Here is a 19800-nt window from a genome sequence, read left to right on the forward strand (position 1 = left end):
AGTGAGCTGTGACATTAGCTTACCTTTTGGACAAACCTATGAGTCCCCACAGAAGAAAAGGCATCTCCAGATGGCATGGATGTAGGCCAATGTAACCTGACCTTTTCACTCTGTGACTAAGAAAACATGTAATGTTAGGTGGGAAGGTTTTAAAGTGTACTTTGTAGCTTGAGAATGGATAATATAACCTGGAACTATCAACATTTAATTACTGAACACTTAGTACTTATAAATACTTGAATCACAAAAATACTCGAAAGGTACAAGCCTTGCCAAATCCCGACACTTACTTCATGTATTCTAAATCAGTCTCTTCTTTCAGACGCCATAGGTACCACCTTTGACCAGGGATGGGTTCTTTGATTCTGCCCCTGGTCAGACTCTCCAATACCAGCATGGCATTATTTACCATGAATCTTAATTAACACTGCTGTTAAAGTAATTTTCTTATATTCAAACTCTGGCCAAATTATTCCAATCATTCTACTTCATCAGGGATGTGCAGAGCTGTATCATCTGAACCAGTGTCATCGTTTGCTTCAGTTTTGTTCCAAAGACCAGGTCGTGGATATCTTATCTCCTTTCCATTAAGGTATCACACCTGTTAAGCTGTCACTTAACCTGCTTCCTCCTCCTGAGCTTGCCTAGTTTCTTCTCACTTAGTCAATATTTACTAAATATAATGTACCAGAGCCTGTGCTGTGTTGTGTGTGTACTCATCTTCTAACTATGCAGAAGACAAGCAGTAATTTCTATTCAGCACTATCTGAACAGAACTAAGATCTCATTTCTTATTCACCACTTTATTAAAAATATCTTTCCTTATATTGGCAAATAACATAGAACAATGTAAACTCAAAAATGTCACTGAAGAATACCTAAGTAGTGGCTGTGCTGTGGAGAGCCCTGTGCAATATCTAATGATCTGAATCTTTGGAACTTCACTTCATGAATTACTGAAGTTTACTACTCTAGAGCATTACCATACTATAATTATCTTCGCGATATCAACATGTCTATTAGGCAAGGAAAATCATGGTCTGTTTAATGACCTATTTTGTAGCGTATCTACCACAGTGTCAACAACAGACTGAAGTTAAATAGTCCCATGAATATTTTTCTTTCAAAATTTACAAAAGTGTTCATCGATCCTTTTAAACTCCAACTCAACCACTGCATTAGTATCCAGTAGAGTAGCATTTTGGAGCCAGAAGAGAGAATTTGAATCATCTTGTGTAACTCTTTGTTTTACATATTAGAAGACCAAGGCCCAGAGAATTTAAGTGATAAGTTTACAGCTACATAGTTAGTCATTTACAAAACTCAGACTGAAGTTGTCTCGACCTACTCTCCCAGAATAGCACACGACTCTCCCTAAAATAGCACAACTTAGTTTAAAACAAAATCAAAATAAAAAAAACACCACGGTGAAGTAAAGCCAAACACAATGATACTCCTTCAGGTTACACTTTAGGCGTACAAATATGGAGCTCATTTAGGACCTGAAAGTTTCCACTCTTATTGAATGCTGCATAATCTCTTTTGAATGAGTGATATACTTTATAAATTAATGTAACAACGCCTTTTTATCACTGATTTAGAAAAAAAATAATGAAAAATAAACATGAAAAGAAAATGTCACTCTTGGAGGTGATTTACCCTCAGGGAGACAAACCAGTAAATGGGCATAACGGTCATGACTACCCTAGCAATGACAAAGAATGACAAGCCAACTTATCTACGCAAGTTAATTTGTAGTACAACTGATACATTTACGGATTTATTTGCAAGATGCTTAAGGTCCTGTGAAGAGTGACTAAAATTCACCCTTAAGTACCATCTAGTGGTAATATATGGTAACTTCACTACTGCACAACTAAAAGAAGGCAAAGGATCATACTAATCCTGAGACTAGAGTTAAAGGATTTAAGAAATGTTTTCCTTCACTTTCCAAAAAGAGCTGGGTATGTCTGTTGCGAATTTGATAACGATGAAATACTGAGCAAAGTCAAAAGTGAGGAAGCAACTGAAGGTGAAGGTAGTTAAAGCTTTAAAGGAGTTAATAATAAAAATGGAATGGTAGTAATTTAGAAGAAAAACAATACATTCTTGGTCTTCTTCCTTGTGAATTCATATGGTCAGTACTTTGTGGTAAAGAGAAATTCACAGAGACTGTTTTATTCAGATTAAATATATACTTGTTCTAAATAGAAAGATAATAAAAGTTGGATACTTCAAGGGGAACAGGTGGAATATTTCCATTTAATTTCATGTAAATTATTCATGCTTCCTGTAAACAATCAGTGGTCTCCTTTCCATTGGTTAGAAATGAATCAATGAAGGAAGTGACTTGTAAAGATTCTTCTACATCTGTGACTCAGTGAAGACAGTTCATTTTCTGGGTTATTAGGTTCACAATTTTCAAATTTTATTTATATGAAATAACACACATCAAGAATGCCTAGTGTTAGAATTTTTGTGTGTGCGTGTGTGTGTGTGTGTGTGTTAGAATTTTTAAAAACAGATATACCTGTTCTTCTATTTTATCTTGTCTGTCAAGAGCAGCTTCAACAGCATCAAAGAACTCTTCTTCATTAATCAGACTGTTTGGACCTTCCTATTCAAACACATGAGAGGAAAAAAAAAAAAACAGTTGATTAAAGAAAATATAAAACCTTCATAATCCTAGCATTAACTCTACAGGAAAGTTGAAATGTGACTTGACAAATATTTATAAACCAGCTAATATATAAAGTAATATCAAAAGACAAGTAACATATGTTCTGTGCAAAATCATGAGTGTCACAATTAATTCATATACTCAATATTCATATACCCGCTGTATACTGACCAACACTGTGTTAGGGTGATAGTTTAGAACAGGGCTGTTGCTGAACTATGCCCTGGAGTTAAATTTAGTTCACTGCCTACTTGTGCATGGCCTCTGAGCTGAGAATTTCATTTTTAAGTGGCTGGAGAAGAAAAAATAGCAACATTTCATGATGTGAGAATTATAATATGGAATTAAAATAATGTTTTGTTGGAATATAATCATGCTCATTCATTTAGGAATTGTCTATGCCTCCTTTCATGCTACAGTGGCAGAGGTGAGTACTTGTGAATGAGTACCTGATAAGAGAAAACATATAAAATCACAGAAAAGGAAGTACAAAGTTACATAAGATCTATTGATAGCCGATAACAAGCACAGACAGGAGTTTTCTGAGGGGCATCTTCCTAAACAAAGACTATTATTTCATGAAGAAAGAAAAACTGAACTGATGCTTGAAAGCCTGGTTAGATGGCAAAGCAGTGGTTCTCAATCAGGTAGGAAACTGCCTTGGGAACTTGTTAAATGGAAAATTCTTAGTCCCCGTATGCAGAAATTACTTTTCAGTGGATCTTGGGTGAAGCCAGGAATATGTATGTTTAATAAGTTCTCCAACCGATTCTCATGCAACTGGAACCTCAGCTGTATCAAATGTACAAAGAATAATAGAAAACAGAAATAAGCACAGTATGTTCCTGCTGACACGAAACAAGTGAGTGGACTGTAAGCGGAACAATAGCTTCATATTAGGGGAAAAGCTGAGGCTGAAAAGGTAGGCTGGGTTTAAGGTTCCCTAAATTTTTAAATATCCAAAGTAAGACACATGAATAATTGCTGGTCTGTCTGGAGTTTTTTCAGTTAGAATGATTACCCTAGGCCATCACTATCCCATTAGAAAGTTCCTAACCTAGCAACGTGACACCACCTGGGGCCAACGCAAAAAGGGTGGGAGGAACTACACGGTGTAATGCTCTTGTCACTTGTCACAGGCATATGAGACATCTTGATTTAATGCACTAGTTTTTTGTTTTGTTTTTTCTAAATTTTTGTAATGTTTATCTATTATGGACAGACAGAGAGAGAGCATGAGCAGGGGAAAGGCAGAGAGGGGAGGAGATACAGAATCCAAAGCAGGCTCCAAGCTGTCAGCACAGAGCCTGACACGGGGCTCGAACTCACAAACTGCGAGATCATGACCTGAGCCAAAGTCGGACATTCAACCGACCAAGCCACCCAGGCGCCCCGATTTAATGCACTAGTTCTTTTAGAGCTATGAGGCTCCCTCATAACCACGTTAAACACACACACACACACACACACACACACACAAACTTTTTATTCAGCTACAATATACAAAGAGTGCAAATTTCAATGAATTACCATTAAGTGAACACAGCCATCAAACGACCAGCTGGATCGCCAACAAGAATAGTAACAACACTCCAGAGGCCTCTCTCCTACAGGATTCCCTTTATAAGTCCAAACATTTCCGACATTCAAGTAACAGCAGTGTAACTTTGCTTGATGTAAGAAAAATACGAAATAGCCAAAATCTACTCTGAACTCAAACATATTTCCTAATGCTTTTAAAACCTCTATTGATCATAACCACATCTACACTTGAAAAATTTTAATGCTCATTCAATCTATGCAATCACTTCAGTCTCAGGAGTCTACTAATTGGGAACTATAGCATTAAAAAATTCTACTTTGATAAGTGAAATGGGCAAATAAGACAGGTACATCTTTCCTTTGATGGCACATGTAAGGGAGAACTACAGTAACTGGAATAAAATTTACTTTATTAAAAAAACAACTTAAAAAAACCATTTTAACTCATCATGTTTACCAAGGAAAATAGCTATTTATTGCTAAATCTGTGGGAAACACCACTCTTTAGCTTACTTGCTCCATTAGCAGCATTTCTCATGTTAATGATGATCTTGGTAGAGTTCTCTCTCCTTGGATTCCTAATTTCCCAATTCCTCTCTATCCAAGACTCCTCTTTGGACTCCCTTAAATGTGGGTGTTCCTCAGGGTTCTACCTTTGCTCTCCCCACAGCATTGGCCTCAGCCCTGTGATGATTCCTGAAATCCACAGCCTATCTATCCACGTCTCACCTAAGCGTTAGATCTTTGTATCTAATAATACTTAAAACCTCCTCCGGTTAATGTCTCAAAATTCATATGCACCTCCAGTTCCCTTCATTCAATCACCACACTCTTTAATCCTAATTTTAAATATGTAAATTTATCGCTGGTGTCTGTTCCTATTACTGTATCTTAATCTAGGTTATCTTCAATTCTCACCTGCGAGCCTGAAGTCTTGGAAGCTGCCAGTCAATGGCTGTCAACTTCAATCCACTACCCTCACAGCAGGGAGCAAGAATGATTTTTCTAAATGGTAGATCTGAAAACTTTCACTTGCTTAAAACCCATTGCCTGAGGATATATAAGGATTCCTGTAGACCTTGCAAGCCTGGCTTACTACTCCCTCCTCTCAATAGGCTCCACCCTCCGATAAGGTCTTTCAGCTTCCCTGTGGGCAAAACGCTTTTGTTTTTTTTTTTTTTAAGTTTTCCTTTTCAGCCCCTACAAGCAAACATTCTTGCTATTCACCTGGTTAGTTTCTACTCAGACTACTCATTCATTTTTTTTTAAATATAATTTACTGTCAAATTGGTTAACATATAGGGTGTACAGTGTGCTCTTGGTTTTGGGGGTAGATTCTCATGATTCATCGCTTACATACAACATCCAGTGCTCAACCCAACAAGTGCTCTCCTCACTGCCCATCACCCATTTTCCCCTCTTCCCCACACCCCCATCAACCCTCAGTTTGTTCTCTGTATTTAAAATCTCTTATGGTTTGCCTCCCTCCCTCTCTGTTTGTATCTATTTTTTCCTCTTCCCTTCCCCCATCGTCTTCTGTTAAGTTTCTCAAGTTCCACATATGAGTGAAAACATATGAGATGTGTCTTTCTCTGAATGACTTATTTCACTTAGCATAATACCCTCCAGTTCCGTCTCATTCTTTTCTTTTTTTTTAAATGTTTATTTATTGTTGAAAGACAGAGAGACAGAACACGAGCAGTGGAAGGCCAGAGAGAGAGGGAGACACAGAATCTGAAGCAGGCTCCAGGCTCTGAGCTGTCAGCACAGAGCCTGACGTGGGGCATGAACCCATGAGCTGTGAGATCATGACCTGAGTGGAATTTGGATGCTCAAGTGACTGAGCCACCCAGGTGCCCCTAGTTCCGTCTCATTCTTAAGATTTCAGCTAAGATGCTGGGTAGCCACCCCTGACTCAAAAACCTCTCAGTGCTAACAGTGTTTCAAACTCACCTGTTAAATAGCCTGTTTTCCCATTAGGTACTTGGGCAGGATCCTGTATATCCATGCCTAGTACAGTGTCTTGCATACATAGTATATCTTAAGGAATGAATTTAAGATTATAACGTAATTTCTGGGGATGCCTGGGTGGCTCAGTCGGTTAAGCACCCGACTGCAGCTCAGGCCATGATCTCGCAGTCTGTGAGTTCAAGCCCCGCATTGGGCTCTGTGCTGAAAGTTTGGAGCCTGGAGCCTGCTTCGGATTCTGTGTCTGTCTCTGTCTCTGCCCCTCCCTTACTCGCACTCTGTCTCAGTCTCTCAAAAATAAAAATTAAAATAAAAATCACTTTTATTATGATAGAAGAAGATAAGATTCAGTAGGTTGAGAGGGAAAGATTAGGGCCTGAGGTCCCTGGGTGGAGAAAAACACATATTTTGGAACAATGCTGGGAGTGTCTGACCACAACAAACCCCCTCAGGAGTAAGGTTCCTCTTAAGAATGTAACAGACCCCACCTACTCCCTTTCAGGTTTTCCTCAGAAATTTGACAAAAGACCTAAGTATGGCCATAGACCACTCAATTCAATGAAAAGGAGCCAACACCTACAGAATAACCCAGAACCTAGAGTGATCAAGCCCATAAGGGTAGAACCTGAGAAGGAACAAGGGGGAAGGGATGAGGGAAAGCTGACCAGAACTTTACAGAACAAGGACCCTTCTCTATGGTCCTTGCATTCACTTCCAAATGTCCCTTCTCTGTAAAGAGAACTTTCCTACTATTCTTCTTTTCTAATCTTATACTCTAATAAACTTTTGCCTACTGCTCATTTTGTGTCCAAGTCTTCATTCTTCAAAGCAGTGCGACAATGAATCCCGGGTATTGTGGTAAAAAAATCCTGCAACATTATGATAGATATGACCTATATTTTCCTCCTTCTAAAATCAAAACGTAACTTCATACCTCATAATCTGGTCCTCCAAAGTGGGATTTTTTCTTAAGTTCTGTCATGGCATTTTTGTATGCTTCTTCTATTCTTCTTCTCTTCTCAGTTTCCTAAAAAAAAAAAAAAAAAAAAAAAAAAAGCAAGTGAAAAATTACATCTGAAGTGGAATTTTCTCTGCATTTCACTGAAATTTTATAATTTGGCTAAACAACAACAGTAATAAAAAGAAACATCCCACTCCTGTGAAAAATGAGCATTGTTCTGTCCAAGAAAACACTTTTCTCTGAGATATACTTTACACACAAACCACCATTTAAATCACCACTAAGAATTACCTTATAGGTGGGCTATATATTTAGGTGTATTAAGTAACTGTCAAAGTGCCTATGCTTAAAAAAAAAGAAAAAAGATAAAATTAACACTAGAAATGCCTACAATGTATTTATGTGTTTGTTTCCCCCCATTAAAGGTGTATTTATTTTGCTTTAAAGAAAGAAAGCAATGGATGTGAAGAAAATAATCAACAGGCGAAATCAATGAATGCTAAAATACATTCTAAGAAAGATGAATGTCTAGTACTTTTCTCACTGTTGGTTAAAACTATTTTAGAGCTGAAAAAGAGCTTAGATTTCTACTTTGACCCTCACCTTTAATCTATAGCCTTACGGGGTTAAAAGACCCAAAGTCAACACATAAAAAAAAGGCTGGCCCTGGGGCGCCTGGGTGGCTCAGTCAAAAGAGTGAGAGTAATGATTTCAGCTCAGCTCACGATCTCAGCTTCCTAAGATCCAGATCTGAGATCTAGCCTCACCATGGGCTCCCCCAGCTCAGAGCTGACAGTGCTGGGCCTGCTTGGGATTTTCTCTCCTCTCTCTGCCGCTCTCCTGTTAGCACTCTCTCTCTCTCAAAAAAATAAATAAATAAATAAATAAATTAAAAATAAATAAATAAATAAATAAATAAATATTTTTTAAAAAGGGCTGGCCCTGGCACTACCAATCTCAAACTTCTTTCTACAACACCAAATGTACTGCCCTGGTCAAATCTGATAACTTAAGTCTAACAAGCTTATAAGGAACGTGTATTTATTCTCTTTATTCCCTTCCCTTACCTCAAATCCTTAAGGGCTAAGTTAAAGTCCACAGGAACACACACAAAGCTAACTACTTCCAAATATCCTATCTGCATTAAAGCTTGTACAAATCAGTTAATTGTTCATTGGACTTAAAGACTAATTTTTGCACACTCAAGAGAAAGCAGGTATACAGACCCACCAGAATGGCTAAAATTTAAAAACAAAACAAATTCCCACAATAACTTGACAATAACAAGTGTTACTAAGAGTAAAGAGGCAAGTGAATTCTCATCTATTGCTGATAGAAGTATAAAGTGACATGACCACTTTGCCAATATCCACCACAGCTAGCATATACCCCATGAACCAACGATTCTACTCCTAGGTATATGCCCAAGAGAAATGAGTGAATATCCTCCAAAAGCTATGTACAAGAAAGCTTATAGCAACTTTATTCACAATAGCTAAAATATAAAAACCAAAGGAAAAACTGATAAGCAAACTGAAGTCATACAATGAAATACAACAATAAAAAAGAATAAACTACCACTAAATGTAACAATACAAATAAATCTCATGGTCAATGTTGAGGGAAAAAACAGCCAGACACAAGAGTGTATACATATACGGTCACCTCTTGAGATGGTGGTATGGTATGGACCAGGAAAAGGCATGCAGGAACCTTCTGGGGTACTATAAAAATTCTTTATCTTAATCTGAGTGGCAGTTATAGAGGTGTATACATATGCATAAAAATCGTCACACAGGACACTTAAGACTGGCACACCTTACCATACTTATGCTATACCTAAATTTTAAAAACTGAACACAACAAAAACATACAGCACAATAATAATATTCAAAGGGCTTAAGGGAAAATGAAAAACCACATGAAATTACATATGAGAGACTATTAATGTAAGCAAACATCTTCAGTGAATTGATTTTCTCTTACTAATACCGTTAATAAGTAAAATTGTTTAATCTTAGAATTTCTGGTCTTCTTAGACATGACTAGCTAACAATTCAGTATATGTCTTCTGTAATAGAAGGGATTATTATAGGTAACCAAGAAAAATAACCACTAAATATTAATTTTCTATTACTCAGCTGAAAAAATAATAGAACTGACATTAGAAACAGTATAAACAATACTGCTATCAAATACCTGTTATTATATCACCTATCACCTATTTAATTGCTCTCAATACATTAAGCTCTTTGAGGGACAATTTCCTGCTCATTGCTGTTTTCCCATTTCTAGCTTAGAGCTAGCACATTGGAAGCATACAAATACTTTTTGAAGGAAACAGAAATTTCACTTACATCATATTAAATTACCACTGTACTTTCCTTCCCAATTATACGAATTACTTAAAAGACCTATTTGTTGATAAACTAGTCTCTCCACTCAAAAACTTTCTATTTCTTATAGAATGTGTCTTATACACATATAAATATATACATATATACTTATATGCATATATACACACATGTATGTACACTACACATATACACGTATCTATATACATATCTATATCTATCTATATACACGTAAGTATACACACACATACATACTGTGTATCACACCCACATTCTTACATTTCACATAAAATGTAACTGAGATCCAAAAAGAAAAAGGAAAGGACCCAAATAAATAAAATCAAGAATGAAAGAGGAGAGATCACAAACAACACAGCAGAAATAAAAACAATAAGAGAATATTATGAGCAATTATATGCCAATAAAATGGGAAATCTGGAAGAAATGGACAAATTCCTAGAAATATATAAACTGTCAAAACTGAAACAGGAAGAAATAGAAAATTTGAACAGACACATAACCAGTAAAGAAATTGAATTAGTAATCAAAAATCTCCCAAGAAACAAGAGTCCAGGGCCAGATGGCTTTCCAGGGGAATCCTACCAAACATTTAAGGAAGAGTTAACACCTATTCTCTTGAAGTTGTTCCAAAAAATAGAAATGGAAGGAAAACTCCCAAGCTCTTTCTATGAAGCCAGCATTACCTTGATGCCAAAACCAGACAGAGACCCCACAAGAACTATAGACCAATTTTCCTGATGAACATGGATGCAAAAATCCTCAACAAGATATCAGCCAACCGGTTCCAACAATACATTAAAAAAAATTATTCACCACAACCAAGTGGGATTTATACCTGGGATGCAGGCCTGGTTCAATATCTGCAAAATAATCAATGTGATTCATCACATCAATAAAAGAAAGGACAAGAACCATATGATCCTCTCAACAGATGCAGAGAAAGCACTGGACAAAATACAGCATCGTTTCTTGATAAAAACCCTCGAGAAAGTAGGGATAGAAGGAGCATATCTCAAGATCATTAAAACCATATACAAAAGACCCAATGCTAATATCATCTTCAATGGAGAAAAACAGAGCTTTCCCCTTAAGGTAAGGAACGAGACAGGGATGTCCACTCTCGCCACTGTTATTCAACATAGTATTGGAAGTCTTAGCCTCTGCAATCAGACAACACAAAGAAATAAAAGGCATCCAAATCAGCCAGGAGGAGGTCAAACTTTCACTCCTCACAGATGACATGATACTCTATACAGAAAACCCAAAAGATTCCACCAAAAAACTGCTAAAACTGATCCATGAATTCAGCAAAGTTGCAGGATATAAAATCAATACACAGAAATCGGTTGCATTCCTATATACCAACAATGAAGCAAAATAAAGACAAATCAAGGCATCGATCCCACTTACAATTGCACGAAAAACCATAAAATACCTAGGAATAAATCTAACCAAAGAGGTGAAAAATCTATACACTGAAGACTATAGAAACCTTATGAAAGAAATGGAAGACACAAAAAAAATGGAAAAAGATTCCATGCTCCTGGATAGGAAGAATACTGTTAAAATGTCAATACTACCCAAAGCAATCTACATATTCAATGCAATCCCTATCAAAATAACACCAGTATTCTTCACAGAGCTAAAATTTTAATCCTAAAATTTGTCTGAAACCAGAAAAGACACTGAATAGCCAAAGCGATCTTGAAAAAGAAAACCAAAGCAGGAGGCATCACAATCCCGGCCTTCAAACTGTACTACAAAGCTGTAATGTTTATTTATTTTTGAGAGAGAGAGTGGGAGAGAACGGGGCGGGGGGTGGGGACAGAGATTTCTGCACAAAGTCAGATTTTGACTACTGTCAGGCCTAGTATTCAGAGCTGAAATATAACATAGAGTAAAATTCTTCCAACTGCTACTTAGCATTTCTGGACCAGTCTCTGTACCTCAGCTCCTTCTTTAAATGATGGCATTAGACTAGAACTAAATCTTCTAAGATATGTTACAGTTATAACATTTTATTGTTTTACTGATGTTGAATTCTAAATAGAAGTTTTCCTACTAAACAAATTCACTGAGCCAAAGGTGACATTAGGAACTAAAGACTCATATTGTAATGTTATTATGAATGCTAAAGTTTAAGCAAAGGTGGAAACAGGTGAATATGAGGCAAATGTTCAATGAACAACGTAATATATGTTAAATAATAGCACAATGACCCTGGAAGTATACACAGCTATGAACACAGTAAGCTAGTGTTTAACTTCATAAACTGGTGTTTAAGAACTTAAATACAGCTGCACGTATTTCACAATTAAGCTAGGTAATGTTAAATGGCTTATCACTTCTATTCCAAGTTATTTCTATTACTACAAAATTTTTTATATTAAAATCCTACCAAGAATTTATGTTGTATGTAACCAAATATATAACTGGTGAATCTCATTAGGAAAATTAAGATGCCCACAAAATTTCAGAAGAGTAGTACCCCCTGCTACTTCTATCAATCCCAATAGATTTTTCCCTAAGAAATTACTATAAAGCTGAATCAAATTGGATCATTTTTTAAAAAGAAGAAAAACAACACTTACCTTATCCAGTCTTTTTTGCCAGCTGTCCTCACGTTTTACCATCAGTTCAATACAATGAGAAAGTGTAGCAAGGATTCCAGCAGTAGTTGCTTTAAAAGTTATCGCCTCCCCTTTAAAGTCTATACCATTAATTCCTCTTGGTGTTACATGTGGAAATACTGGGGAAAAAAAAAGCTATTCACTGAACACCTTTGTAATGAAGAAATAAGTCTTCATCAAAATGTAAAACTAAAAAATGTTTAAAAACCCAGTAAGTCAGAGCAGGCTCTTGGATTCTAATTCTCCTCTTGATGGCCAACATTTAAAAATTTCCATCCATACTCTACAAGCAAAGAAGCTTGTGGCAGCGTATGTACTTTCATAGCTTTTTTTCTGGATGTTGTTTCATGAAATCTATTTGCTGTACTACACCCAGTGAACAAAGTGGTAGGAGGAATACTTTACCAGTAATACTCTGACATCTTAAAGTGGGACGAAACTATGGCAAGAACTACCTTACATTTTGAGAGACCTAAAATTTAAAAAATACCTAAAGATAAACCATACAGAATTGAATAAGGTATGTAAAATTAAAATAAATGTCCAAAATTAAGTCTGAGACCAATGCACATGTTAAATGGCTCTTATGTTTATATTTTATAATTTTAACTCAGAGTTAGTCTTTGAATTAAATGAAAACTCTTACAACTCACAAGATGCAAGCAAGAGAGCGTAATATCTTATACCATTAACTAATAAAAAACCACTCCAAGAGAACTCCTTAAGAGAAATAATGATACTTTCAACTTTAAAAACTCCTATATAGATATGACTTAGCAAAGGTATAATCCACAAAAGAAGTAATAAAATGAACTTCATCAAAATTTAAAATTTCTGCTCTTGAAAGTACTGTTAAAAGAATGAAAGTTGTAGTTACGCAGAATGAATAAGTGTAAAGGTCTAATGTATGGCAAGAGGACTATAGTTTTTTTTTTTTTTTAAATTTTTTTTTTTTCAACGTTTATTTATTTTTGGGACAGAGAGAGACAGAGCATGAACGGGGGAGGGGCAGAGAGAGAGGGAGACACAGAATCGGAAAGAGGACTATAGTTAATAACACTGTAAATTTGCTAAGACAGATTTATCAACTTTGATATCTTTTCAAAGAACCAATTTAGAGTTGGATTGTATTGTATTTTGAGTCTCTTCTTTTATAATAAAGGTGTTTCAGCTATAAATTTCCCTCTAAGCACAGCTTTAGTTGCAGTCCATCAGTTTTGGTATATTGTATTTTTTGCTTTCATTCATCTCACAGTATTTTCTAATTTCCTTTCTGATTTTGTCTTTAATCCACTGGTTATATGTGAGGGTGTTAATGTCTACGTATTTGTGAATACCCTAAATTTCTGTCACTGATTTTTTTTTTTTTTTTAATTTTTTTTTTTTTTTTTTCAACGTTTATTTATTTTTGGGACAGAGAGAGACAGAGCATAAACAGGGGAGGGGCAGAGAGAGAGGGAGACACAGAATCGGAAACAGGCTCCAGGCTCCGAGCCATCAGCCCAGAGCCCGACGCGGGGCTCGAACTCACGGACCGCGAGATCGTGACCTGAGCCGAAGTCGGACGCTTAACCGACTGAGCCACCCAGGCACCCCTGTCACTGATTTTTAATTTTATTCCATTGTGGTTAGAGGACGTACTTTGTATGATTTCAATCCTTTTAAATTAATTGACGCTGGTTTATGGTCTCTCCTGAAGAATGTTACATATACTGTTCTCCTATTGTTAAGGATATTGTTAAGAATATATATTCTCCTATTGTTAAGTGGAGAGTTCCATAGATGTCTACCAGGTCTGTTTGTTTTTATAAGTATTTTATTTCCTTGGTGTTCTTCCTACTTGTTGTATCCAATATTGAAAGCTGGATAGTCAAGTCTCAAACTATTACAATTCAATTGTCTTTTTTTTCCTCTTCAATTTATTCAGTTTTTGCTCCATGCATTCTGTTATTATATACAACTACATGTATAACTGTTATGCCTTTTTGATGAATTGACACTATTATCATAAAGTCTCCCCTTTTGACCCTAGAAATATAAATTAAGAAAAGGATGCACAGAACATAACAAGAAAACTTACATTAGAGGTAAATATTGTTCACAAAAGGTTGAGGAAACAGTCCTTACATCATGATTTAGAACCGTGAGATCATGACCTGAGTTGAAGTTGGATGCTTAACTGACTAAGCTACCCAAGCGCCCCAGGAAGGTGTTTTCATATCCAAAAATTCCTCCTCTAGTCTAATATTCAAATTACCTTTAAGTGTCTTTATTATCATCTTAGAACCTGTGGAAGTTTTATTCTAATCTTCACATCTCACCCTCAATCCCATTCTTGGAATACATACAATTTATTATCAGGTCGGTATACTAGTTCTAAATTTTTAAAAATCTTAACATATTCACTAATCACAATAGGTAATCTTGACCAAATCTTTTTTAAAGTTTATTTATGTTTTAAAAAGAGAGCGTGCATGTGCATGAGTGGGGAAGGGGCAGAGAGAGAGGGAGAGAGAATCCTAAGCAGGCTCCATACTGACAGCACAGAGCCAGACGTGGGGCTTGATCCTATGGCTGTGAGATCATGATCTGGGCCAAAATCAAAAGTTGGGACCCTTAATCGACTGAGCCACCCAGGAGCCCCTAGACCAAAGCTTTAATGATGGCTCTAATGGTAAAATTTGTTACAATGACCACTCCCAAGAATCAAGTATCATTTCTCCCTTTTCTGATGTTGGCTGCATCTAGCACTAAGAGCCTGTCTTTTTTGAGAGATGACTGACACCCTAATCCCATGCTACGATCAAGTGGTACCAGATTTATTTATTTATTTATTTATTTATTTAATTTTTTTTTCAACGTTTATTTATTTTTGGGACAGAGAGAGACAGAGCATGAACGGGGGAGGGGCAGAGAGAGGGAGACACAGAATCGGAAACAGGCTCCAGGCTCTGAGCCATCAGCCCAGAGCCTGACGCGGGGCTCGAACTCACGGACCGCGAGATCGTGACCTGGCTGAAGTCGGACGCTTAACCGACTGCGCCACCCAGGCGCCCCTCAGATTTAAAGACTACATGTTCTATTCATTTTACCAGATTACATAGAAAACTTCTAACTCATTTCTAACTCTAACAGAAAGTTACTTTCCATCTATGGTAATTAACAAGAGTTACTTTGCATCAACAGTAAGAAAGGAATTATTCTGTTTATTTTTAAAGTTTTTATTTATTTATTTTTTTGGGGGGTGGAGAAAGTGAAGAGAGCACGAACACAAGTGGGAGAGGGGCAGAGAGAGAGGGAGAGAGCAGGGTGGGGGACAGAGAATCCCAAGCAACCTCCACACTGTTAGCACGGAGCCCAATGTGGCAATGTGGGGCTTGAACCCATGAACCATGAGATCTGGACTGAGCTGAAATCAAGAGTCAGTTGCTTAACTGACTAAGCCACCCAGGTGCCCCAAGAAAGCAATTATCTTATTTTATTTTAATGTTCTTTTAATTTATTTTAAAATGAGAGAGAGAATGAATGAATTTTTATTTTAAAATAAGAGAGAGAGAGAGAGAGAGAGAGAGAGAGAGAGAGAGAGAGAGAATGAATGAATAAATAAATGGGGGACCGGCAGAGAGGAAGACACAGAATCTGAAGCAGGCTCCAGGCTCAGAGCTGTGAGCACAGAGCCCGATGTGGGGCTCAAACTCATGAACCGCGACATCATGACCTGAGCCAAAGTTGGACACTTAATCAACTGAGCCACCCAGGCACCCTGAAAGGAATTATTTTAAACAGTGCATTCCACAAGTGTACTTCAAACATGACTCATGATTTAAAAAATTATGTAAACATCTTGTAGGGTATTTCTCTAAATAAATGACTCTAATAACTTTGCCTTCTGTTGCTTGGTTTCAAGTCTCCAGAAAAAGAGATTGGAGGCTTTCCTCAAATGTCTGGAAATCTGGCTATCTGTTCACATTTAAGAGTAAGTTACTAGAAGCTCTGTAAGCATTAGCAGGGTTTTAAACCCAGTGGACTTCATTTAAGGGTGATCTGGTAGTGAGACAGCTTCTTCATGGTAGATGTAGAAAATCTCTATAGGTCCCTTCCTTGTGGTCATTCAGCATCTAGAGTTATGTTCTATTTTTGTATCAGAAAATATACATCTGGTTGATGGGTATTCTGGAAACAGGGTAAAAGAAGGGAGCTTCAGTACACAGACTTTCATTTCATGCCTGATCACCAGAGTTCTTGGAGATAAAAAGAACAATGAGGTTGCTAAATTTCAATACTCAGTTTGTAAATTTCTGCATAATCACTTTATTGATGATAGGCCAATACACCTATCTTTTGCTGTGCCAGGTATTCCAGAATCTAGAACCGTCCATTTCAATTTCTATAGAAAATAAATTTCTATTCTTTTTTTTTTTTTTTTTCAACGTTTATTTATTTTTGGGACAGAGAGAGACAGAGCATGAATGGGGGAGGGGTAGAGAGAGAGAGGGAGACACAGAATCGGAAACAGGCTCCAGGCTCCGAGCCATCAGCCCAGAGCCCGACGCGGGGCTCGAACTCACGGACCGCGAGATCGTGACCTGGCTGAAGTCGGACGCTCAACCGACTGCGCCACCCAGGCGCCCCAATAAATTTCTATTCTATTCTGGGGAGTGTAGGTCGGGGAACTGACTGGGCTGGAAGATTGGACTTGCGAGTTTTACAATTTAACAATTTTCCCAATGTCCAAACAAAATCTTTTTTCCATTAAAGCAGATTATTTATTGTGAAATTAAAATATAACTTGAAATAATCTTCCCCAAATAACCCTCTAATTTAATAAAGATAAGTCTAGATGGCTCAGTAAGGTGCAACATTTCAGTCCCAAGTCCCAAGTCCCAAGGATAGATAACCGTGTAGTAAGAAGCTAGTATTTCACAAGACTGAGGGGAGGGCAGGTCATAAGCAGGAAGAAAGCTATGATGAAACTAAGAAACAGGAAGAGCCAAAAAGGAAAAAGTAGGGGGAGAGAAGTATCAGATTTTAGTATCAATAATAGAATATTCCACTGTGATCTACGAAAAAGAAAATTAATTCCATGCACACGACAGTTTGAAAAATTATTTGAAAACAGGCCACAAATTATACCTCACATTCTTTCACAACATTAGCCAAAATAAGCTTAATTAGATTAACTTATTTTTTCACAATGTCTTATTTTTGTAACTTAAACATTTTTTTACAAATCTAATCCAGCTTTTTTGTAGGATATTTCAAAAGAAGAGTACTGACTATGGATCACAGGTTTCTGGATTTGTTTTTTTGTTTTTTCAGGCTTAAGATTCCTCATGTAAATGATACCATGCAGTATTTGTCTTTGGCTTTTTTCTCTTACATTAGGCCCTCGAGCTTCATCTATGTTGGTGCAAACTGTAGGTTTCTAATGAACAATTCAGAATTCCATCTAATAAGTTAGCCATTATAAATACAGCAAAAATAAATGGGTATATGAAATAAACCACCTTGCTCCTGTGTCTATAAACAAATACGTGGTGAAATCAGAGCTATTTTTAATAACTTACATTTAATAACACTGATTATATACTTTTTAATACCAGTTTATTAAGTGGAGACAGAAAAGTATGTTCAACAGAGAGAATATAAATAAACATTCAAGTTATATTATAATGCTTCCCCTCCAAGAAATAAACTTTGAGTGCTAGAAACTGATTTTATAAAATACTGCTGAAATAAGCAGGTCAATGTCTGGAATTTAGAATGAGTCTTTGTTAGATAATGAGCTGCCATTATTATTTAATGTCACAATGTGTATTTTACTCATATGTCTTTTCCTGGAAGAAACTTTCACTTTCCAGTAATTACACTGCTTTTTAAAAACTACTCAATTAGATAATTATTCTTGTTATATACTTAGTTATTATATAACTTTAGAAAGTACACTTAATCCAGCCAACCGGAAAAAATATACTACTTACACTTTTCCTTATTGCCATTAGTATTATGCAAGAAGTCTCCATCGGAACGTGTTGTAGGAAAGTCATCTTCATCATCTTCTACCACTAAAGAAAATATATTTCAGGATATTAGAATTAAAGGAAATAGAAAACCAATTTATTCTTATGTTCGAATGAAGTCAATATATTCTAGATTCTGTGAGTACAAGACCTTATTTACCTTTGTATTTTCAAAGGTTGTCAAGGTATGCCCAATAAACATGCTGTGCAATGTCTTGAAATACATTAGAAAAATTGTACCCATTCTCATTTGTGTAAGGGATAACATTGAGATATGAATTGTTTTGTCCTTTAGTCATCCTATCCCTTCCTACCCAGCTTGGGGTGATTTCATAAGTCTACCAGAGGCCTGCAAGGGCTGAGCAGGACTGTAAGAGAGTAAGTTACATGCAAAAGATACCTTAACTTGCCTCTGGGAGTTCTTAAATTTACTATTTCTGCATGTGTAGGGAATGACTTACAGGTCATGACAACAAAATGACTTACAGGTGTGATATCAATTTGCATTCATCCTTATGTGTCTGTGCCTGGACATTCCTTTTAACTTACTCAGTTCCAGAAAAAACAGAATCCCCTATGTTCTCCTTCTGCATACCTTTTTGTTCTATGTCCTATCCCTTTTTCTACTAACATACTTTAATCCACTGTATTATGTATTCCACTCTTAAGGCAAATTTATAAACCTTATTCTCTGCTATCACGTTTTTTAATGGCTTCTTTCTTTTCTTTTTAGGTACTCCCTTTCTATGTAAGAAGTCTTCATTCTAAATTAATGTTTTACTTCTTGTCTGTATCTCTTTACATCAGGAGTAACTTCATCCTACAATAAACATTTCATCTACTTTAGCTCTCTCTCTCCAATGGATGTAGAGCCCACTCCTGTTTCTTATTCCTCCCCTAAATGGCAATAATCACCATGAAAAATACGTTTGTTCTGTACTGCCATTTTCTAGTTATTAGGCTATTTCATTTTTTCATCACTTAAAAATTTTGCTACTCATCTATAACAACTTTTTCAAATCATAAGCTATTATCTACTAATACCTACTATTCATTTCTACCTAGCAAAGTAATATCAATACCTGACTAACATTTTTCTTTTCTATGTCCATCATTCCTATAGACGTCAATATTCATATTGAAGCCTCTGCAGGCATCTTAGTCCCAAGACTCATCAGATTCCCAGACTGTGTGGATCTTCATCTTCTTGTCAATCATTTGCAAATATGGTCAATTCTAAGAAGTTCATTAACACAGCATATTGCTCTGTTTTTAAATCAGTACTTACCATCAAACAAGATCCTGACCTTGATGCAATACTACTTTGATCAACTGTTCTTAAATACTACTGAAAGGTTTGCGCTTCACTTATCTCACTAGAATCTATTTTGGGTTTTGTATCTCTAACCATCTAATAGCCTAGTACTACCAAACAGGGATTTTCAACTTTATTTTTCTAGCTCAACACTCAATATAAAATTGATGAAAATAAGAGCTGTTCTGGCTAAAAGAGTGGCGTTCCTCTTTTCCTTCCCAACCAAGCACTCCTTGTCCATCCTTGAGCTACCTTTAAGGGATGTGTGACATGATTTAAAGCTACTGTCCTAATATAAATCCCCCATCC

At 36.5% G+C, this 19800-nt stretch overlaps 1 protein-coding gene across 2 annotated transcripts in view; it reads right to left on the minus strand.

The window, feature by feature from the left end:
* The window catches only part of CERT1 (ceramide transporter 1), a 105588-nt gene that overhangs the window by 23478 nt on the left and 62310 nt on the right, over nt 1–19800 (minus strand). For both annotated transcript variants that reach the window (XM_047088029.1, XM_047088021.1), the window contains exons 6-10: nt 18138–18221; nt 12118–12275; nt 7125–7217; nt 2531–2617; nt 24–116 (exon numbers count right to left, since the gene is read on the minus strand). In XM_047088029.1, coding sequence (XP_046943985.1) covers nt 24–116; nt 2531–2617; nt 7125–7217; nt 12118–12275; nt 18138–18221 — 515 coding nt within the window. The remainder of the gene's footprint in view (nt 1–23; nt 117–2530; nt 2618–7124; nt 7218–12117; nt 12276–18137; nt 18222–19800) is intronic.

Source organism: Lynx rufus, unplaced genomic scaffold, assembly GCF_022079265.1.
Source record: "Lynx rufus isolate CCGP_SWC_20201006 ecotype Redwood Valley unplaced genomic scaffold, mLynRuf1.p SCAF_1, whole genome shotgun sequence".
Lineage (NCBI taxonomy): Eukaryota > Metazoa > Chordata > Mammalia > Carnivora > Felidae > Lynx > Lynx rufus.